Raw genomic sequence first — 23,956 nt, 5'->3', positions numbered from 1 at the left:
TCCCATGCTTCTGCCAACATCTCATAAAGGTTTGCAGCACTTGTGGGTTGTTTGTTCTTGACGTTTCTGTCCAGTTCATCCCATACAAGTTCAATGGAGTTAAGGTCAGGGGATTGAGCTGGCCAAGTCATAATCCTTAGCTTCCCCTCCTCTTATACCTCTGACACAGTTTGGAGGTGTGCTTTGGATCGTTGTCTTGTTGTAGTGTGAATGGCTGTCCCACTAAACGCAGCCCAGAGGGAATGGCATGCCCCTGTAAGATACTGTGGTATCCATGCTGATTTAGAATTCCTGAGACTCTGTGCAGATCACCAGTCTCCACGAGGGGAAACAGTGTTTTCTTGGCCATATTGTTGTTACTGAAAAAAGTAAAAGTGCAAAAACCTTTCTTTTCGGTTAGGCATTGTTTTGGTCTTGGTTAGGGTTAGGGTTAGGGGTTAGATATGAATGGGAGTCAATGGTATGTCCCCACGGGGATATCAGAACCAGACGTGTGTGTGTGCGTGTGTGTGTATACATACACACACACGCACACACACATATATATATATATATATATATATATATATATATATATATATACACCTTGCATTAAAAAAAATCACATTTCAACATGATCTGAAAGTAAAAAGTTGAAAAATTGGGGTAGTAAAAGAAGTAAGAACCAGGTATAAAAGAAAATCAAACCAAAACTTACATTTATACATGTTTCGGGGATAAGATACTTGATAAATTCCTCAGTATTAAAGATGACAAACTGCTATGTTGATTATGGAAATAGTAAAATTCTGGCTTCATTTTCTCAGTGCAGAAACCAACGGGTGGCGTCACGGTAGATACGTCATCTTTAGTCTACAGTCTGTAAAATGTGCTCTTATTGTGAAACTCTGCCTGCTGCTTCCTCACAGGTGGAGTCCTGACTGGTTCCAGGAAACAGATCACCTGTCTGAGCGTCCAGGAGTCGACTGGAAACTTTCTTCTTCTTCTTCAGCGCTTTGAATAAAGTGTAAGTTTGCTTTGTTTGCTGCTTTAACTTCAGTAATGTTGCTGTTTGTTTCTGCTCTGTCATGTTTCTACATGTTCACTTCTTATTTCACCACAAACTCTGGATCACTGCTGTTTAAACATCCATCAATATGATTATCAGGTTATTGATTCACTGCAATCAGTCAGTATTTCTATTAGATCATTGATTGACTTCAGTCAGTTTGATCAGCTGCTGATGTTTATTTGTTTCTTCACAACACAAACTGCGTCGTGTCTTTTTTACTTTGGGTTTCTCTGTGAGTCTCTGCAGCTCCATGACTCCATCTGCTGGACTGATAGTAGAAGTGCAGCCGCTGATCTTCTCCAGGAGGATCTGAGTGGATGAATGATGTTTGTTTCCTGTGCAGGTGAAGGTAGAAAGTGTGTGTGAGCTGCTGTGAGTTGAGCATCATGGATGAGTGTGAGGACAGAGAGGAGGGAGTCCCTCCCTCTAAAAGCTCTCTGTGTGGGGAACAGGAGAACCAGAGCAAAGCTCAGAGGTGAGACCACCATCTCTAACTGTCCAGGACTCTGCTGCATGTCAGAGCTCAGCATCACATCACTGCTGCATCATTATTGACAGGAATCCACCTGGACCTGGACCTGGACCTGGACCTGGACCTGGACCTGGACCCAGCTGTGTGTCCTTAAAAAGCGACCATTCGATGGGTCGCTACGATGAATTTAAAAATGATCAACCTCCTGCTGCAGAGAAGTAAGCTGTGAAATCAAACTACTGAATGTTGTGTCAAATGTTCTGTCATTGTTCCAAAAACGTTCCATCATTAAATCACTCTGAAATTCTGCTACAAGGTTCATGTCTGAAAGAATTTAAAATGAAATTCTCTTACTGGTGGGTTTCTTCTTTATCTACCAGAATCCATCAGAGACCAGAGTCCTCTGGACCTGGACCTGCATCCAGCTGTGTGTCCTTCAGGAGTGACTGGTCTAAGGATAATCCTCCTGATTTGAAAGGAGAACCAGGTCCTGCTGCAGAGGGGTAAGATGTTCAGAACAAGGTTTCAGAGCTGCTAGTTTGATCACAGATTGGCTCCTCATCAAACAGAACAAATGTTTTAAAGAAGTGATGCTGATAACGTGAACATCATCCACAGAGACATTAAAAACAGAACCAGGTGGATCACAGCAAGAACTCTGAGTTCACTAAAATATCAAGAAATGGTTTCACTGGACAGAACTCTAGTTCTGTTATCATGAGAGCCTTTGTGGTGAGATTAGAAAGGATCTTTGTATTTACTCAGACCAACTATGATCTAACATCCAGGAAATCCAGCTCTGGTGAGTTTACAGTCACAAGGCCAACTCAGATCACACAAGTTCCATTACACAGGAGGGGCGAGACATGTCCAATTTAACAATGTTTATTAACAAATTGTCTAAAAAATAAGAAAATAATACACACCAGTTAACAGCCACCAACTAAAAGGAAGAATGGGCAACAAGGAATTAAAACCTGGGCTGGGGCTTACCCTGTGGCAGGACAACCAAAAGGGGAGAAGAATCCTCAAAGTAAGCACCCGTGACACTGCAAATCATACACATGAAAAATCAAACAAAGAAGGGTACCGTGAAGAAAATACTACCACCAGGGAATAACTGCAGCAGTAAGCCACAGCACCTGTAACAGAAGACAAAGAAAGAAGAATAAAACATGCCCAAACTAACCAGAACTGGTGTGGAGAAAAGAAAACAGAACAATAAATGATGAATTAAATCAAAACATGGGACAAAACACACTCACAAAAAGAAACAATTTAACCAACTAATACAAGAAAACAAACCAAACTGCCAAAAGAAATGATTAAAGCAAGATCTAAATCATCAGTAAAAACCCAAATCAGCTGAACAATTGCAGGAGCCTGAGTCACCAGGCCTCAGCCATCCAAGGACCAAACAGTGGTGACACGGCCTCTGCACAAAACAGGCAAAGGCTGTACTCAGCAGTGCTGGGCCAACATCGTACTCCACCCCAAGTTTGCAACCAAAAATAAAACACTAAAACAAACCAAAGCAAGACCAAAAACAAGAAAGCAGAAGCAACCAAAACAGCAGCATGGATCCACGTGGTGATGACTGGACGCTGGACGGCGAAAAAGAAAAGATAAAAATCTATAATTAAATAGATAGACCTAAAGATCAACCAATTTAAACGGCCAAAAATCACATACCCGGTGAGCTGAGGATATAAACCCTAGAAATACAGCCCATCCACGTCTTGGCCACACGCCTGGAGCCGACCAACAATCACACACACACTGCAGGGCTCCAGCTGATCGTCTCCCCCAGGCCAGCAATCAGCCACACTAAAAGGAGATTTTAATCACTGCATGTAAATACATGCAACAAAAAAAGACCAGAGCACTCACATATTGTAGACAGCATGCCTTGACAGCAATTACAGCAGCTGGACACAAAGAACATGGCTACATCCAGAACGCCGCCATGCCAAACCACAGCAACTGCTGCACACCTGAATATAAACTGTGCACGGTACCGCCCAGCAATTAAGGCACCCACACTGCTGGCACGGTGCCTCACAGTGGCCAGGAGGAAAACATCCTCCTGTCACACCTTGTTAGCCTTTATGTTAGCCTAAATGATAGCTTGTATATTAGCCTAAATGCTAGAAGGAACGTTGAACCCCTATAAACAGTCCTGAAAGAGGTTCTACAGGGACGGTTCCTGTAGTGAGAACAAAGATTGATGATGAGTCAAAATGAAGAGAAAGTTCCTGCAGTGGAAAACAGACTAAAGTTGGAATCTCTAATGAACATCATGGACCTTCAGCTGGTGTTTGTCTCTGTGTGATAAAGTGAGAGTTAACTGTTGATGTTGATCCACAGAGTGGAGCAGCAGAACTCAGAGGTTCCCAGAGCTCAGTCTGTCCAGCAGCATCACCTGGACTCCATATTCATGGTGAGTTCATGGACAACAAGTTGTTCTCCATCTGCTGTGTTCAGGCGTCTCCATGCTGCTCTTTGTAGACCAGTGGACTGTCAGTGTGTCCAACATGGATCTGATGTTTGGCTCCATGATTTGACTCTGATGGACTCATTGACACATTTCTCTGTTCCAGCTGCTGGAGGACAACATGGTGACTTTTGTGAAGAAGGAGCTGAAGAAGATGCAGAAGGTTGTGAGTCCAGATTACCCAGAATGCTCAGAGAGTCAGAGGGAGGATGAGGAGGAGTTGGAGGGTGATGATGAAGATGAGAGGAGCAGCAGAGAGATGTTTGAGCAGATCACAGTGTTGTTCCTGAGGAGGATGAAGCAGGAGAAGCTGGCTGACTGTCTGCAGAGCAGTAAGAGGATTTGTGTAAAGACTGAAGCTGCTGATCAACAGAACATTTACTAAAGTCTCTGAATATCTTCACACAATCAGTCTTTAGGAGGATGAACTGCTGCTATGTTTACTGTCATTTATTCATTGATCTCATGTTGTTTCTTCATTCAGAACTTGCTGCTGGAGTTTGTGGACGTAAACTTAAATGTTCTCTGAAGAAGAAGTTCCAGAGAGTGTTTGAGGGCATCGCTAAAGCAGGACAGAAGACCCTCCTGAATGAGATCTACACAGGGCTGTACATCACAGAGGGAGGGACTGCAGAGGTCAATGATGAACATGAGGTCAGACAGATTGAAGCAGCATCCAGGAAAGCAGACAGAGCAGAAAGAAGCATCAGACCAGAAGACATCTTTAGAGGCTCACCTGGAAGAGATGGACCAATCAGAACAGTGATGACACAGGGAGTGGCTGGCATCGGGAAAACAGTGTTAACACAGAAGTTGACTCTGGACTGGGCTGAAGACAAAAGCAACCAGGACATCCACTTCATGTTTCCATTGACTTTCAGAGAGTTGAATGTGCTGAAAGAGAGAAAGTTCAGTTTGGTGGAACTTGTTCATCACTTCTTCAGTGAAACCAAAGCAGCAGGAATGTGCAGCTTTGAAGACTTCCAGGTTGTGTTGATCTTTGATGGTCTGGATGAGTGTCGCCTTCCTCTGGACTTCCACAACAATGAGGTCCTGACTGATGTTAGAGAGTCCACCTCAGTGGATGTGCTGCTGACAAACCTGATCAGGGGGAATCTGCTTCCCTCTGCTCGCCTCTGGATAACCACACGACCTGCAGCAGCCAATCAGATCCCTCCTGACTGTGTGGACATGGTGACGGAGGTCAGAGGGTTCACCGACCCACAGAAGGAGGAGTACTTCAGGAAGAGATTCAGAGATGAGGAGCAGGCCAGCAGCATCATCTCCCACATGAAGACATCACGAAGCCTCCACATCATGTGCCACATCCCAGTGTTCTGCTGGATCACTGCTACAGTTCTGGAGGAGCTGCTGAGAAGCAGAGAGGGAGGAGATCTGCCCAGAACCCTGACTGAGATGTTCATCCACCACCTGGTGGTTCAGACCAAAGTCAAGAAGGTCAAGTATGATGGAGGAGCTGAGACAGATCCACACTGGAGTCCAGACAGCAGGAGGATGATTGAGTCTCTGGGAAAACTGGCTTTTGAGCAGCTGCAGAAAGGAAACCTGATCTTCTATGAGTCTGACCTGACAGAGTGTGGCATCGATATGAGAGCAGCCTCAAAGTACTCAGGAGTGTTCACACAGATCTTTAAAGAGGAGAGAGGACTGTACCAGGACAAGGTGTTCTGCTTTGTTCATCTGAGTGTTCAGGAGTTTCTGGCTGCTCTTCATGTCCATCAGACCTTCATCAAGTCTGGAGTCAACCTGCTGGAAGAACAACAACTAACAACATCTCGTTGGTTTGAAATGTTCCAGAGTAAATCAGCACGTTTCTACCAGAGAGCTGTGGACGAGGCCTTGCAGAGTCCAAACGGACACCTGGACTTGTTCCTGCGCTTCCTCCTGGGTCTGTCACTGCCGACCAATCAGAATCTCCTACGAGGCCTGCTGACACAGACAGGAAGTCTCTCACAGACCAATCAGAAAACAGTGGAGTACATCAAGAAGAAGATCAGTGAGAACGTGTCTGCAGAGAGAAGCATCAATCTGTTCCACTGTCTGAATGAACTGAAGGATGTTTCTCTGGTGGAGGAGGTCCAACAGTCCCTGAGATCAGGACGTCTGTCCACAGATAAACTGTCTCCTGCTCAGTGGTCAGCTCTGGTCTTCATCTTACTGTCATCAGGAGAACATCTGGATGTGTTTGACCTGAAGAAATACTCTGCTTCAGAGGAGGTTCTTCTGAGGCTGCTGCCGGTGGTCAAAGCCTCCAAGAAAGTTCTGTAAGTCGTTGGAAACTGATGACACTTTAAATTTTCCTGCTGTTTCATCAGTATAATCTGCTTTTTGTCTCTTCAGACTGAGTGGCTGTAATCTGTCAGAGAGAAGCTGTGGAGCTCTGTCCTCAGTCCTCAGCTCCCAGTCCTCCAGTGTGACAGAGCTGGACCTGACTAACAACAACCTGCAGGATTCAGGAGTGGAGAGTCTTTCTGCTGGACTGGAGAGTCCACACTGTAAACTGGAAGCTCTCAGGTCAGGACTCATCAACCTGTTCAACTAATGACCATTAAAATGTGTTTTTATTCATGATGAACAGAACAGCTGAGGTGGGAGGTTTTCTGTATTTCTATGACTCACATCAGTTCTGTTACTGACAGTGGCGTGCACAGATAGACACCAGGTGGTGCTAGAGCACCTGCCCCTTACCCTCAGTATCAAGCAGGTGTCCTCCACGTCTCAACGTTATAAAAAAAAATTTAAACATTAAACACACACACCGAAGAACACACAGAGACACACACACACACACACATGACCCGTGCCGTGACTCGCCCCATCTCGTAACGTGAACACCACCATCCAGGTAACACCTAAATGAATCAAGTGTATTGTTCATAAGCCTCAGTTGCCACACCAGGGTTCGATCTTAACTTTTTTCTGCACTAGCCACCCGGGCTAGTTGCTTGCAAAATGCACTAGCCCGCAGAATATTGCACTAGCCCGTTACTTGAAGCACCCCTGTCGGACGTTATGGGGCGGGACAAATATTCGGATATGAGTCTTTAATAGGGCCTGAATAATCGGAGACCAGAAACCACTATTCGGGCCAGCCCTACTATGCTCATAACTAACTGACACAGCACTAAGGACCACCTGTTTCTCAATATGAAAGTCACATGTATTTCAATTCTAAAAAACTAACAGATTTTGAGACTTCTTGAATCTCCATACTCACCAGGTTATGCTCCCTGCGCTCAGAACCACTGGCCATCTCGATAAGTCCATTAAAAGCTATGCTATCTTGCAAATTCACTGCAAATCTCCTCACTCACATTACAAACAAACTTTTCAAACATGGCTGACATCACCCCACCTTACTGCCCTGCCATCTACCCTAAGTTACAGATTCTGTATAGTGGTGTCATCTTGTGGCAAATTAAGCACTTATCATGGTGCAACACAGTTACCTGTGTCAATGAACAATGACATCAACAATACATTACAATAGAAATAGAGTGAACTTAAAAAGTTTTGCACTCGCCAACACGGGCTCGTCGCAGAGATTTTGCACTAGCCCGTGGATATCTGCACTAGCCACGGGCTAGCGGGCTCGTGTTAAGATCTAACCCTGCACACGGTGCATTTATTATTCCGCCAAGGAACGGCAGAGTTATGTAACAATCGGTGTACATTTGTCTATGAATCTGTTAATCTGTTTGTCTGTCTGTGTGAAACTTTACTCAAAAACAGACTAATGGATTTGGCACAAATGATTAAACTGTGGGCTGTTTCTGAGTCCCGCTACATATTTAGGTCACGTATGAAGCAAACCCCAGACAGACAATGGTGAAGCTCCTGATGGTTCACAAAGCCTTTATTTATGTTCAGCCGTCAGCCCTATTTTGAACATAAATTCACCTTTCTGTCCTTCACTCCTTTCTTGTCTCCATTCCAGCTGCTTCTAAGTTTAAACACATCCTTTACTAGACAGCAACAGTGGAACCGTTTTCTTTCATCTTTATGTGAATTTTCTGACTTTTCAGCAGCGTCTTCGTCATGTCAAGAAACATCTTCTTAGAGAAACACTTCCTGTGCCGCTGGAATGATTACAAAATAAAAGCATGTACCATTAAAAATGCACCTTCAAAATAAAAGCATGGAGGGAACGGTTATTTTAACAGTAGCAAAACAAAGGCTTGCCAAAAGTAATGAACTGATCAACAGACCTCTATAAAAGTAATTTACATGTGATTTGGTATGAATACATAACATGTACATGCATAACACATGCCTGTACTCAGCACAAGGTCATTTTTTATTAAATATTTCATCCATCAGAAATGATCCATCAACTGAGCAGCCTTGGCAGAGTACTGCGCTCTCTGAGTGCTTTTCTAGTTTGTCTCTGTTGTGAAGTAGCCTGTCTCATGTAGCGCTAAACAACCGTCAGAGGTGGGTAGTAACGAGTTACATTTACTCAGTTACATTTACTTGAGTACTTTTTTGATAAATTGTACTTTTATGAGTAAATTTAAAGCACAATACTTTTAACTTTTACTTGAGTATGTTTGTGGATATGAAACGCAACTCTTACTCCGCTACATTGCACTTCACGGCTCGTTACTTCTCTTGTTATCCAAGTGATAACGCATATACTTCTTTATTTTGCTAGATACACACTTCCACAAAAAGTTCTACCACATGACTGTATTTCATCAATCAGAGGTCGTCATTCAGTCACATGACTGCACAACTGCGTAGCTGCCGGGCTCGTATCTGTGGCGTGCACAGACCAAGATGATGGACAGAGGAGGAGGAGGAGGAGGAACACCTGTGGCCTCACATACGGAGCATGTTTAGCCTACACGCATCACAAAAGAGCAGCTACACTATGCGGTGTCTTCTGTGTCTGCCGAAGCAAACCAACATTGCTGCGTCTTTCTCTCTGTCTGTCTGCTGTCTCTCTGTCTCTCTCTCTGTCTGTCTCTCTCTCTCTGTGTGTCTGTCAGCTCTGTCTCTGTCAGTCTGTCTACTCTCTCTCTTATTTGGACACAGACACCTGTTATATGTAAAGACTGCCTTGTTCTAAACAGAATCTACCTGGTTAGCCCTGATGTGTCATTTAGAGGGCAGGTTAAAGGTTAATGGGTCATTCCATGCCAAATCACCCAGGTGGCCCCAGGTCACCATCTCAGAAAATTACGAAAAAAAATCACACATGTACACCTATCAGAGAAACTGACAAATTCCAAATTATAGCTTCAGACTTCCAATACTTTAGAAGTTACAGCATATAGAAAATTAAGGGTTTTTATTGATATATTCCGTCACAGCATGATCAGCCATGTTGGGGGATCAATAACTTTTGTTTTTCTATCTCAGAATTCTGATATTATACATCTAGGCCTAACTTTTCCTGTAGAATCCATTTTTGTCATCATCAAGGTCACATGTATTTTAGTTACTGTGCCATAAAGCTCTCTAAATGGCTGTAAGCCTAATTTTTTCAAAATTGATGGTATAGATTTATGCATTTTGCAGAAATAGGGATTGGACTATAGAAAAGAAGCTTCTCATATCGAATGTTATGACTATTCAGCAATCAGAAATGCTTTCAGACTGAGAATAGTGTGAATGGTAACTGAGGAATAAATTTTTCGAAAATTACATTTTTTGATTTTATACAAAAATGACCTCTATTCAATGCACTAAAATCTAATGAGGTCAGTTGTTCAGGATCGTAAAATCTCTACCGTAGTTTTATACCATGATAAGCTTTAAGTGTGAGAAGTTCTAACTTTGGGGTCAAAGTGCTTCATATTCTTGTAATGTTTTTTGAAGATTCACACAAGTGTAGCGCTTTTGGTCACATGTAAAAAATATGAAAAATCAGTAAAACTTGCAGTAGCTTAGTTTTATAGTTAAATATCAATATATTTGATCTACTCAAAGAGTTAGTGGTGAAAAAACAACCAACAACCATCAATACCGTCAAAAAAAACCATGACTTTGCCACAAAAGTTTATTATCCACAACATGAAATAATATATATTATGCATACTCGCAAGGAAATAATGTTTCAACACATCATCCACATGTGTAATATATTGTTCAAAGGATACTTAAAAACTACATCCTAAATGCTGCTAGTAAGCATGGCATTGTAGGCATAGCTTAAATCAATTGACATACTTTTAGTTAGTACATATATATAGTCAGATTTCTGAGAATTCAATAATTATAATATTTGTAAATATTCTGCACCAAAGTTAGACAGTTCTGTATTTATGTATTGCGTAACACTTTGTAGTGTGGAACATTTTTTGCACTAGTTAGAGTATGGAGGTCTAAAATGCCACAAGCTGAGCTCGAACTCACAACCACTGAACCAAATGTGGAGGCTCAACCTGTTGAGCTATCAGTACATGCAGGTAGAAGGGTCTGTGGGCCGCTATAATACTAATTGTCCCGGGCCGAAATTTTGCCCCTGCACGCCTCTGGTCGGAGCTTCCACTTGGCACAGGCGCAAATTTAGCATCTGCACATTTTTTTTTTAACCTCACGAAGGTGTGCTGCGTGTCTGTGAAACTCTCGGCGGAGTGCGGATGGTGCGTTCAGGAGCGTCGGAATTTTCTATACTGCTGAAAATAACTGGGTTTACAATGGCTTACATGTGAAGAATTTGAATGTGTTGGAGACAAAATAACCACTGACAAAAAGTGGGGGGGACACATCCCCACCGTCCCCCCCTAAACTGACGCCTATGATTCTGAGATAGAAAAAACAAAAGTTATTGATCCCCCAACATGGCTGATCATGCTGTGGCAGAAAACGTCAATAAAAACCCTTAATTTTCTATGTGCTGTAACTTCCAAAGTATTAGAGGTTTGTAGCTAAAATTTGGGATTTCTCAGTTTCTCTGATATGCCCACAAGTGTAATTTTTTTCAGAATTTTCTGATGGTGACCTGGGTATTTTTTCTAATTCTGGGTGATTTGGCATGGAATTACCCTAATGTATCTTTTCACTACAAGTTTGCAGAGTTGTTACCTTTGTTTTGGTTTTATGTTGTGGAAAAACTGCTATTGAAGAAGGTTTAGAAATTGGTAAACCTTAACTTACATGTTTGGTTACAGTCATTCAGTATGTCTAATATTTTGATGTTAAACCTCAGGGACAGTCTTAAAGAATATTTTAAAAAGAAAATGCTGGAAACCTGCAACGCTGGCAAGAGCGTGTTTCTTGGAATATAATTTTTTTTTCATATTTTTTTCATATAAAGATTTAATTTATTATCATTTTAGTTAGAGGTTTACCTGAATATACACTTTATTGAATTTACATTTATATTGTATGTCTGACTGAATTCATGCACAGAAGACAAATAAATCGGATGTTTCTGTTACTCACTGCTTGAGCAGTTTTTTCACCAAGTACTTTTTTACTCTTACTCAAGTAATTTTTTAGAGGACTACTTTTTACTTCTACTTGAGTCATGTTTTTCTAAAGTAACATTACTCTTACTTGAGTACAAATTTTGGCTACTCTACCCACCTCTGACAACCGTGCCTAAATTATCCAGCTGCCCGCCTGCTTAACAAGCTCGACACCACCCATAATAATAATCAATGAACTGACATAACGTGACGACGATGACCTCACAACTAGGCTTGTCACGAGAACCGATACTTCGGGACCAAATCGGTACTAAGATTCAGAAAATGTGACGGTACTGACTTTTCTAGACTACCCAAAGTACCGAAGGTACTGAGGAGCCAGATCTGGCCGCTTCTTTAGCGTTGGTTTTTTGGCTGTAAATGAGCGATTTATCTGGCAACCCTCACACAGTGCTGATCACATGACTGACTACACTGCAAAGAGATCAACTACATGCAGTATGGCGGAGGCACACGCACCTGGCTCGACAACAGCAGCTGCCCCTCAATTAGTTGAAGAAAAAAACGCCAGAAGTCGCGTCTGGAAGTATTTTGGATTCGAGGCTGACGAGGACGGATTGGTTATTGATCCTGAAAAACCCGTCTGCAAAAAATGCCGTCACCGCAGCACAGCGAAGGGGAGCAACACGTCCAACTAGGCGAAACATATAGCCCTATAAGGTGCAGTCAATTCCAGCCATTTTCAGTACAAAAAAATCGCTAATATTTTATTTGGAAATAAAAATATGACGAGAAATACAGGGAATATTGGACGCACATCGCGAGGTGCATTTCCTCGAAAACGACCTATTCGTGGATTATATACCGACTTCAAGACATGTTTTGGACAAAATAGTTTACTGGCTTGTTTTGTCTGGATGACCAAGGTTAGATTATGGCCGTTTTTTGTGGAATATTTTCATCTGTGTGTAATAATGAACCCTCAAATGTGAGTCGCGCTGTGTACGTTGAAGCCGTGTACAGAGAAAGGATGGATGGATGGATATTCGTTGTTTGTCGAACAAATGTGTTTATATTACCCGCTGTGGTAATCGCATCTGAAGGTGGTTTATACCGGCGGATTCATGAGAATCTAAGCTTTCCATCGGCGTATACTGTTTCTATCATCGAGTTGGCAGTGTCGTTCTATTTCGAAAAATGCTTATGCAGATATCAAAACGGCCCGCCCGCGGGCCGCTGAACCGTAACGGGTTCAGCGGCCTGCGTTGTACCAGAGTTGTACACAGTTGTACACAGAATTCAAGGTGAGTGCATTTGAATTCACGTGTTATCATTGTTGCTCATATCTAATTACGTTACAATGATTAGATGAGCCCAGCCCATCGTAAATGAGCTGCATGGCAAAATAACAAGCGTGTCCAGCCTTGTTTGTCCCTCATAATAGCTTTGTGACGTTTAGGGCTGAAAAGATTCCTCGGATAACCCGAATAATTCGATTACATAATATCCTCGGGGCAAATTGTGTGCCTCGAAGCCTTGTTTAATATATAAATATATATAAAATATATATCTGGACTACTATACAGCTCACGGTGTTTGACACGGACGGTCATTTCTGTGGCACAACCTGCTACCTCCGCTACCGTGGTATCGAGTGGTATCGAGTATCGTAGAATTTAAGTGGTATTGGTATCGACTGCTAAATTTCTGGTATCGTGACAAGCCTACTCACAACCAGTGTTATTTGGTGAATTGGTACAGCATATGATCTGTATACTATAACTGAATATTTAGTTTGTGTAGATTTATTATTAGCCTGCAGTAGGTTGAGGCAACACTTGCTGTGACTAATTTGCTAAATGACAAAAAGGAAAAGTAGTTTTCTGCCTTGTTGTAGCCTAATGTCAGGAATCAGTCTTGATTGGCACGGGCGCAAATTTTTCAAGTAAAAGTCTTTTAATTTACCAATTTTTAAGGTACAATGTTTTGTTGACTCTTTGTGTGTCATTATTAAGATGTTAAAATGAATGCCGTTACAGAAAATGTGTTCCTGATTTTGTTATTTTTTCAAATCTCACACTGTTATTTTCAGGCAGCCGGTGGTTCTACACGCTGCACAAGGTGCCCTTTTTTTCCCACTGAACAACTGCCCCCCAAAATGTCTGTGCACGCCACTGGTTACTGACCTTTAGCTCTAGTTTCTCTTAATGAGGCCTCTTCCACTACAGGAACTTAACAACCTGGAACCTGCATCACAGAACCAGAACCTGTAAGAACCTGTACAGTCTTGGTTCCAGGTTCTGTTTTAGTTTCCACCGTTTTACAAAATAGAATGTTCCAGATAGACGTCAATGAAAAGGAAACACCAGAACAAACCTTTAGTGTTTGATGTTTGTTCGATGACTAAACTCTGCAGTTCAGCTGTTGGACAAGAAGCAGGAAGGAGAAGATGTGGAGAACAATGTTCAAATGTTTGACCACCTGAACAGTCCACCTTCTCACCAGCAGAGATTCTGATTGATCCTGATGACTCTGTGATTCCTGATCACCTGATAGGTGGACTTACTGCTGCTGTATTCTGGACATAGTGGGATGTATTTGTTCTTAAATTCACTGCTGTCTTTTCAACAGGACAGAAAATACTGTACTTAATGTTTTACTTCTTTTCTTGTCTTTGTCTCTTCAGACTGAGTGGCTGTAATCTGTCAGAGAGAAGCTGTGGAGCTCTGTCCTCAGTCCTCAGCTCCCAGTCCTCCAGTGTGACAGAGCTGGACCTGACTAACAACAACCTGCAGGATTCAGGAGTGGAGAGTCTTTCTGCTGGACTGGAGAGTCCACACTGTAAACTGGAAGCTCTCAGGTCAGGACTCACACTTTCAAAGTGAAAGAAAATGAAAGATTGATTCTTTATTTGCTTCAGATGCATCAAATCTGCACAAAAATGTATCTGAAAGACAAAGAAGAAAACAAAGAGTGAGAAACATCCAGCCAAGTGTTGTCCATCAGGTTTGTGTTGTTTTGTGTGTGCAGGCTGTCAGGCTGTCTGGTCACAGAGGAAGGCTGTGCTTCTCTGGCCTCAGCTCTGAGCTTCAAGACCTCAAATCTGAGAGAGCTGGACCTGAGCTACAACCATCCAGGAGACTCAGGAGAGAAGATGCTGAGAGCTAAAGTGGAGGATCCACACTGTAGACTGGAAACTCTCAGGTACAGACAGACAGACACTCTCAGGAAGCTTTTAGCCTACCTTAACACAAAGAGTGGAAGCAGAAGAACACTGTTAGCTCAGCTACACACCATGGCTGAAGGGAAGAGGAAACTGTTAGCGTAGCTTAGCACATGGACATGACAGACAGGGAACCTTTTAGCCTAGCTCCAGGAAACATCAATGAGTAAAGCTGAATAATGAGTGTAAACTGAGCTGGAACGTGACGAGCACAGGACAGGACTTTAGAGATGCTGCATTCAGGTGTCTGTGTCTCCATGTTGGACTGGTCCTTTATCAGTGGAACAGTGTGAGAGCCATGTAACGTCCATGTGTGCTGCTGAAAGAGTCTCTGCTGCTCTGACCGTCCTCCTCCTTTCAGGGTGACGCCTGCTGGAGTCCGATGGTTGACACCAGGTCTGAGGAAGTGTAAGTGTGTTTGAATGGATTGATGGAAACAAAGCAGCACATTCAAGCATCTTCAAAGTGTCACATCTCTGAGGTCATCATCAAAGCTTTAATACTGATCACATGATCCATCAATAACTGCAGCTGTGTTGTGTTTGTTCTCTCCATCAGATTCCTGTCAACTCACAGTCGACACAAACACAGTAAACAGAAAACTCAAACTGTCTGACAACAACAGGAAGGTGACATTAGTGGAGGAGGATCAGTGGTATCCTGATCATCCAGACAGGTTTCACTACTGGTATCCTCAGCTGCTGTGTAGAACTGGTCTGACTGGTCGCTGTTACTGGGAGGTGGAGTGGAGAGGAAAGGTTAATATATCAGTGAGTTACAGAGGAATCAGAAGGAAAGGAGTCAGTAATGACTGTGTGTTTGGATTTAATGATCAGTCCTGGAGTCTGATCTGCTCTGATCGTCATGGTTACTCTGTCATTCATAATAACAGTAAAACATCCATCAGTTCCTCCTCAGTCTCTCACAGAGTTTCAGTTTATGTGGACGTTCCTGCTGGAACTCTGTCCTTCTACAGAGTCTCCTCTGACTCTCTGATCCTCCTCCACACCTTCAACACCACATTCACTCAACCTCTCTATCCTGGATTTGGGTTCTCCAGGTTCTATCCTGGTTCCTCAGTGTTTCTGTGCTGAGTTCAGTCTCCAGAGTCTCCTCCTGTCAGAGAAACAGTGTTGAACAGATAGTTGAGTCTCTCCATGACTCTGTCCCTCACAAACATGTTTTCACATTCATGGATTAAATCTAATCTTCTTCCTCTTCAAAGATGAAGTTGTGATTATTCCAGGAGCCAAATGTGGTGTTTGCGTCTTTTTCCAGTCAAATGTTGAGAGTGAAAATCAGGATGTGGTGTTCCTCTGACGCTCACTTGAACTAAAAGCATTTGAGCTGCACAAAGTGTGAAATGAGAGAGGAAGCAGTGAATCTACAAACTGCTGACAGACTTTCACACATTATTGTCCAGAGAAAATCAGGTTTTTGTGTGCAAACAACTGTGCAAACTCTGTTTCATAATCTAATATTGTTATTGTATTCATTTGTTCCCTTTTTTTCTTTTTAGAACAAACAGACATTTAAAATCTTTTCCTGTAAAAACATCTGATGATTATTTAGCTCACAGAGTTTTAAAACCTTCACAAAGCAAACAGAAATCACACAAACATCCAGTTAACACGACGTGTTTTAATCTGAATATTCTTTCTATTCAGACATTCTAGTTTCTTTTATGCACTTTAGTCTTGAAGCAATGAGGACAAACCTACATTATTATTAAATCTCTCTTTTTATCCAACAGGAAATCTAAATTCTTCCACATATTTTAGACTTTCTCTGTAAAAACAGGACAAAAGAAGCTGCAGAACTACAGAAATATGAATGTAAAAGCTGAATCAGTCTGAAAACTAAACACAAAACTAATCTGCAGCGTTTAGTTCTGATAAATAATCAGTTTTTTACAGATTTCTGATGCTTGGTGGACTGAAGGAACGGCGCCTCCTGCTGGAGTCTCAGCTGAACATTGAAATCAATAAAGAGCTTCCTGAAGTTTATAAAGTAAATTAAACAAAGGTAAATAAAATGTGCACAGAAATGTGAGTCTCAAATCAATGAGTCGTCCCTACTGAGCAGCAGCAGACTGTGGAGCTAAAAGCAGATGTTCAGCGTTCTCTCCAGTCAGACGGCTTCTTGTTTATTGGATTGTATCTGTTTATTGGATACAAAGGATGGCTATGTTGGTGATGACTGAGATGAGCTGATGCAGTGTGGGGGGGAAGCTTCGTCAGAGATAAGTAGCTGTTCCTGGGCCAGTGGACCCCCAAAAGCCTCCCATAAGAAAGAAATGAATAGTGAGTGTTACATACAGAGTAGGTCTCAGGGGTCTGAGCAGATGAGAAGTGAGGCCCATGGTCTTCATTATGTGGCCCAGAACCCCTTGTCTGGAAGCTGCGTCAATATGGAAGGAGTGGCCAGAGATCATGCAAGGATTCTGGATGCAGTCAGGACTTGCTCAAAGTGGAAGAGGAATCAGGATCAGATTATGACTTCACTGGTCTCTTTGGCAAACTGAGGGTCAGAAGACAAAGCATCCTGACATTTTGCTGACTTGTATATGGTGTGCTAGAGTTTTGCGAGGGCTTAGGTGTGAATCTAGTTTGAAGTTCATGATGAGCATGGACTGCTCACTTCATTGGTTTGGTTTCACTTGAGTGAATACACCAGGTGGTCCTCAGAGATGGAAAAAGGTCAAGACAAGACACGCACTTAAATTGATGGTGTGGCTTGAAGTTGAAACCCCCAAAACCGGCAGAAGGAGCATGATTGAAGAGTTGAGTGTTGCTTGGAATTTTGTTCATGAGTGATGAAAGAATGGAGCATGAGATGGGCAGGCAGCTGGTGTAGCATCAGTAGATGTATTGAAACGTCGTCATGAGGTGGCATCTGAGCCGAAAAACAAAGTTTACGAATTACACTTCAATCTACATTCCAACCCAAACCTATGGTCATGAGCTCTAGATGGTGATGGAACAGTGAAATGGTGTGAACAAAAGACTGAAATGAATTTCCTCCATAGTTCGACTAGGCATGACCGTTGAGACAGAGTGAGGAACTCGACACGTGGTGGGAGCTTGCTGTGGAATTGTTGCTCCTTTGCCTTAAAAGGAGCCAGTTGAGGTGGTTCAGATGCCTGATTTGGATAGCTCTTCTGCAACATATTGGAGTGGACAATGGAGATATGCGTTACTGGCGTCTCTGCTGGGAATTTAAACAGAAGGTTGACGGGGGTGAAGGTTTGTTTTGTTTTTGCCAGTTTGTTTTTGCATTGTACCATTAGGTCCCACTTTTGAACAAGGACAACAACAAGGATATTAAATTCTATATCAAAGCTAATGAAGAGAAGCTAATATGTGGGAAATATGAGTACTAGCATAGTGTACTGAGGAGCAGGAAAAAAGTTTATTGCCAGACACATTCCAAAGCAACACACACTGAAAATCTAGAGACCTTTCTCACAGCTTTAAATTTGGCAGGAGACTCCACTCCACAGGAGAGACACTTTTTGATTGACTGTACAATCAAAAAATTTGATCACAAAGTGTCAATCCGGAAGCTAAGCACACCTCTGGAGAAGAGGAGATTGTACTTTACTGTGACTACCTGACCTTTCTATACAAGAATGAACTAAACAGTTTTGAATCCTAAAATAAAGGAAATCCAGTGTCACTGAAGTTATGATCCAACATCTACACTAAATCTACAATACCAGGTCAGCATGGTCACTACTGAAGAAGAGCATCTCACATTTGAAGAGGATGGAAACATGAGACACAAACAGCCCTCATCTCTCTGTCACAGCTACAAAGGGCCAAGACAGAGATACCTTTATCCTAAGCATAGATTGTGTTATTGTTGAATGGATGTGCTTTTATTCTTAGTTATATTAACAAGTTTTTTTTCATGTATCCTGAAATTCCACCTTTTTTTGCATGTTTATTTTTTTTACGATCTCAGGAACCATATGAGGTAAAGATATTATGTTTGAAATCATTTTAATCACCTGTTCAGTCGAACATGAGATCTGTTATAGTAGATATTTAACAAATGGGTTTAATGCACACTACCAGTCAAAGTGGTGACACACCTTCTCATTTAATGTTTTTTCTTTATTTTCATGACTATTTTCATTGTAGATTCTCACTGAAGGCATCGAAATTATGAATGAAAATTTATGGAATTATGCAGTGAACAAAAAAATGTGAAATAAGTCAAAACATGTTTTTCTAATTTACATTCTTCAAAGTAGTTACCATTTGCAGGGCTTAAAGTGAGAAAAAATCCTGAGCCTGAACTTCTAAGATCCAATTTATAGTGTCAATAAACGTATTTAAATGTGTTTTAAAACGCACTAAAACACAATATATATGAGATTCTATTAATTCAGAGCAAATATGAGGTCATCTGGTGGAAATAATGCCCATTATGATCCCACTATTTTATTGTTGCTCAAATGTAAAACCTTACTCGGCCAAAACTTAAGACATTTTAGAAAGTGCCCCAAGTCAGATTTTTTTTGTGTTGATGTTTCAATACCACATCACTATAATTGCAAAGATTTATTTTAGTGTAAAGGGGAAAAATCATGAAAATCAAGTACATGTATTATTAATAACTTTTAATAATTTTTATCTCTTCAGTAGATTTAACAAGAACTCAAAACACCAACCACAACAAAACTGCTACAAAACTCTGCTGCTTTCCTTCATAAGGCACAATTTTTACTTACAACATTATCTCAAGTGTCAGTCTCAAGAGAATATTAAGTGCTTGGAGAGTACTGTTTGAAAAAGTCATTTCTTTTTTCTTTTTTGCTTTGTTTGTGAATTTTCTGAACATTTTCTTTTTAACATGTTCAAAATGTTGTTTGTTGAAATAAACTGCAAAACACAGACAACAGAATTAACTTGTTTAATATTCTCTGGAACACTACAAGAGAATAAACTGTCATATGTCACTTGCTTTACCAACTTTGTATTTAATCAGGTAATAAAAGTACTAGTATTAACTCTTTAATGCAATTTTAGTTATTGCCTCACAATATAAGATTCCTCTGAATAAGTTGATCATGATGCCGACTCTCTCAAACTCTAACTAGCAAAGAAATTCGGGCCTTCCTGATCTGGTTTATCTGGGTCCTGGTGGCAATGGACTGCTCATGCTGAAGAACTTCTACTCTGGCCTTTTCCTCTGGAGTCAGCCCATTTCTCACACAGATGTGATTAAGAAGCCCTCTGTAGCACATAACCACACATCCATGTTAGTAACTGCTCATTTGATACACCTCAATAATCTGTGACTTTAGTTTCAATCATTTGATTTTCAGTTTGAACTGACACACATTTTGTTTGTTTTTGATAAGGGAAAAAATGTATTCACTGTATAATTTGTTCAGTTGGCTTTCAATTTAAATGTTTCTATTTTTTTATCTATATTTTGGGAAGAAAAAACGGTGAAAGCAGCCTAAGAACATTCTTATTTAACTATCCATTATTCATTTCACACAACCCATACTAAAAGAAAGTATAGCGCAACGGCTCCTTTCCAATTCTTATGGTTCGGAATTCACCAACCACCACTGGTGTGATCGATCAAATCACAGACTGTCCACGTGTTCCGCTTCAGAGACTTTATTGACAAAGTCCAACTAGGTGGACAGAATGCCGTATGTGTGTGTGGTCTGAAATTGAAATTATAACACAATATAAGAATATATATCTATGTACTAACTACCATTTAACAGCGATTTGTGGATTCAAAATGTCACATTGGCTTTGTAGGGTGATTTACCGCTATATTACAAAATAACCACTAGATGGTGCCATGAGACCATATAATACGTCCCTTCACAGAATTCCCTTAGGGGGAAGTAACATAAAAGCAGTACTTTTCATGCAGAAAATACCAATAACTATATGTAACTAGCAGAGGTTAGCACTCTACAGCAGGGGTTCCCAATCTTTTCAGGCCGCGACCCCCAAAATAGGATCATAGGAGACCCGCGACCCCCCCTTTCCCCCACATGTCCAAAAGTAAAAAAGAAACTGTTAAATGTGGATTAGCAGTGTTACGGGTAAACATTTGTCAGTCTAAAACAGCACAGCAGTGCGACGGATTATTCAAAGTTATGAGCAGTGCTGCACAACAATTACTGCGTGTTTGAAGAACTCACCTAATGCGATGGGTGGGCAATATGCACTGAGCAAAGAAGATCCAGTCTCGGTTTGATTTTGGAGACGGCAATTCGGAGATCGTCCTCCACATTAAGTCGAGATCTGTGCTTGTTCTTGATGTAAGTCAGTGCAGAGAAAGTTTTTTCGCATAAGTACGTAGAGCCAAATGGCATCAGTGTGTTCAATGCTGCTGCAGACAGCTGCGGGTACTCCTTCCTCACCGAAATCCAAAACTCATCCAGGCTCTTGGCATCAAAAAGCGCTCTCAGGGTTCGGTCAGATGAAAGTTCAATCAGCGCATCCTCAAAGTCAGATGTCAAATGATTTGTTTTTGCAGTGAACGGGGATCGGATCCAATCATGCCTTTCAGGAGCAGTTTCTTCTGGGAAATACTTTTTAAAATGATCCACAAGAGACTGAAGGTGATCCGCTACAGACGCCCTTACAATGTTCACACTCAAAGCATTTTCTTCAATAAAATCATCCAGCTCAGTAAACATGTCCATATGTCCAGCTTCAGCGCGCTCTCTCCAGCGCTCCAGTTTACGCACAAATGCTTGCACTTTGTCATTGAGGGTCAAAATGCTTGTGTTTTCACCTTGCAGTGACATATTCAACCCATTCAGTTTGCCAAAAACAGATGATAAATACACCAGCCTTGCTACCCAGTCAGGATCAGAGAGGTGTTCTGCGAGAGGTGATCTTTGGTCGGCGAGGAAGATGCGCACCTCTTCCCTCAGCTCACACAAGCGGCTCAGTACATTTCCCCGGGAAAGCCATCTCACCTCTGTGTGCAACAGGAGGCCTTGGTGCTCCGCTCCCATTTCGTTACAGAGGGTTGCAAACAGTCTGGTGTTAAGCGGACGTGATTTTATATAATTCACGATTTTCACTGCTGTGTCAAGGACGTGCTTTAACTCTGCACTCAGTGATTTACATGCAAGGGCTTCTCTGTGTATAATGCAGTGGGTAAAGCAGACGTGAGGGGCAACTTGCTGGACTCGTGCTCTCAACCCCTTCTTTTTCCCCAGCATTGCCCCTGCTCCATCTGTGCACACTGATAAGCACTCACTCCAGGACATACCTTCTTCTTTTAGCTTGCTGTCCAGTTTGTTAAAAAATGTCCTCGCCTGTACACGCTCCTTCCAGCGGCGTGCAAAAGAGCATTTCTTCATTAAGCTTCTCTTTAAAAACGTATCTCACAAAAACAAGAAGCTGGGCACAATGCGAAACGTCAGTTGACTCGTCCAGTTGTAAAGTATACTTTCCTTCTTTCACTGCATCAATGAGCTGAGTCTTGATGTCCTGTGCCATCTCACTGATGCGGCGGGATACTGTCCCATCTGACAGCGGGACTTGTGTCAGCTCAGCGGCGGCTTTATCCCCGTGCATGACTCGACTCATCGCCACCGCGGCGGGTTTGATCAAACTTTCTCCAATTGTGTGAGGCTTTTTTGCTTGAGCAATTAAATATGCCACTTCATATGAAGCCCTCTGAGCTTTGGCAGGGATTGTAGTTTGTTTAGTTAGGACCCTCTTTTGCCCTCTTAGTTCTCCCTCCTTTCGGCGAAAAAACTCTGCTGGTTTTGACACAAGTGAAGGATGTTTAGTCGTCAGGTGTCTCAACATTTTCACCGGTTTAAGGCTCTCGTGAGCAAGGACCTCCGAGCACACTACACACTGTGGGTGTTGTATACCATTTACAACGTGACACACGAATCCATACTTAATAAATTCATCCCTGTATTTTCTTGATTTGGATGAAGAAGTGTCCGATTTGTGGGCTTGGCGGGCTCCCACCTTAGCCGCTGCCGGGCGATGCTCTGGCGGTTCTGTGTCGCAGTCCTCCGCAGACTTCTCTGGTGTTCCCACGGTGCTTCCTGCTCTGTCATCAGGCCTTGCCGCTTGCAAATCTGGCTTTTCAACTTCACTCTGTTTTTGAGTTGTGGATATTAGCCACCGTTTCATTTTGATAAAGGTCTTAATCGCAACTTCAGAAAGCTAGCTCTAGCATTAAGATTAAAACGAAGGGCACGTATGCTGCGTCATAGACGTAAACTTCATTTGTAATTGACGTAATGTTAAAATAATAATAACAAAAAAAAAACTTTTTTTTCATATAGTTATTTAACTATTTTAAACAGATATTTCAGCAACAAAAAATATATAAAATAAAAATGTAAAGGCCCTCTCGAAAAATTTTTTTCTTTTTTTTTCTTTTGCTGTTCTGGAAATCATCTCGCGACCCCCACGGAGGGGTACCGCGACCCCCCGGGGGGTCGGGACCCCCACTTTGGGAACCACTGCTCTACAGCACATATGCAACACACATATATATCTCTGCAGCAACAACAGCCATACATGGTGATAAGCATTAACTCCTACTATAAGAACAACAGGTGCTAAACGCACATGCGACCGTAACACTGCATTCCGTAGCGGCACTTAACGATGCCCAATTAACATGATGCCGCAGATTAAACATGAAATGCACAAACATAATTAAGTGGAAATCCTTCACACTATGTATATCTTACTTAAACACACTTACATTCTTTCAATTGACGCACACAACAGCATGTACACAGAGCTACGAGAAGCTAACGAGATGAACACCGTCTTCTCAACTGCACCAGGGCTGGAGCATACCAACTTAGACGGGGTGGAATGTACCACTCCAAATGGAGGGGTGCAACAGTCAAGAATTGTTCGTCTTTGTTACAGCCGCCCCCAGATTTCCTTAGGAAATCTGCACAACAGCAATGGCCATAGTCAGCCTTCAGTCCTTAGCAGTCCGCCAGCTTAGGAAGGCTGATGATGCGGGACACTGGCCGAGTGTAGGAGCGATCTCCCACTTCAACTGTCACAGTTCGGACACGTCCATCAGGAGCTGGAAGGGTCTGCGTGATCTGTCCCACGGGCCATGACGCTCGAGGAAGCTGGGGGTCAACTATCATTACCGTGTCTCCAGCTTGAAGGTTTGCAGGGTCTGAATACCACTTCTGCCTCGTCTGAAGATCAGGCAAATAGAATCGGATGAAACGACTCCAAAAGTGGTCTGCTAGAAGTTGGCTCTGGCGCCATCTTCGTCTACTAAGAAGCTCGGACTCTGGGTACACAACCTGTGGTAGTGA

The 23,956-nt window shown here is 42.1% G+C and overlaps 1 protein-coding gene and 1 long non-coding RNA gene across 12 annotated transcripts in view; one reads left to right on the top strand and one right to left on the bottom strand.

The window, feature by feature from the left end:
• The window catches only part of LOC127533558 (uncharacterized), an 82,020-nt gene extending 76,129 nt beyond the window's left edge, over positions 1-5,891 (bottom strand). The window contains exon 1 of the long non-coding RNA XR_007941298.1: positions 5,785-5,891. This is a non-coding gene — a long non-coding RNA (uncharacterized LOC127533558). The remainder of the gene's footprint in view (positions 1-5,784) is intronic.
• The window catches only part of LOC127533521 (NACHT, LRR and PYD domains-containing protein 12-like), a 175,940-nt gene that overhangs the window by 79,269 nt on the left and 72,715 nt on the right, over positions 1-23,956 (top strand). For 6 of the 11 annotated variants that reach the window (XM_051946714.1, XM_051946712.1, XM_051946713.1 and 3 more), the window contains one exon: positions 15,399-19,665. In XM_051946714.1, the coding sequence (XP_051802674.1) occupies positions 15,399-15,734 (336 nt within the window). In that variant the 3' untranslated portion in view covers positions 15,735-19,665. Of the gene's footprint in view, positions 1-14,103; positions 14,278-14,447; positions 14,622-15,001; positions 15,049-15,198; positions 15,270-15,398; positions 19,666-23,956 lie in introns of those variants that run through there. The other 5 variants (XM_051946722.1, XM_051946715.1, XM_051946718.1 and 2 more) reach the window with 2 other exon arrangements.

The sequence above is a fragment of the Acanthochromis polyacanthus genome, chromosome 4 (assembly GCF_021347895.1).
Source record: "Acanthochromis polyacanthus isolate Apoly-LR-REF ecotype Palm Island chromosome 4, KAUST_Apoly_ChrSc, whole genome shotgun sequence".
Lineage (NCBI taxonomy): Eukaryota > Metazoa > Chordata > Actinopteri > Pomacentridae > Acanthochromis > Acanthochromis polyacanthus.
Note: the sequence above shows the minus strand (reverse complement) of the source record. Positions and strands in the feature narration are given on the sequence as shown.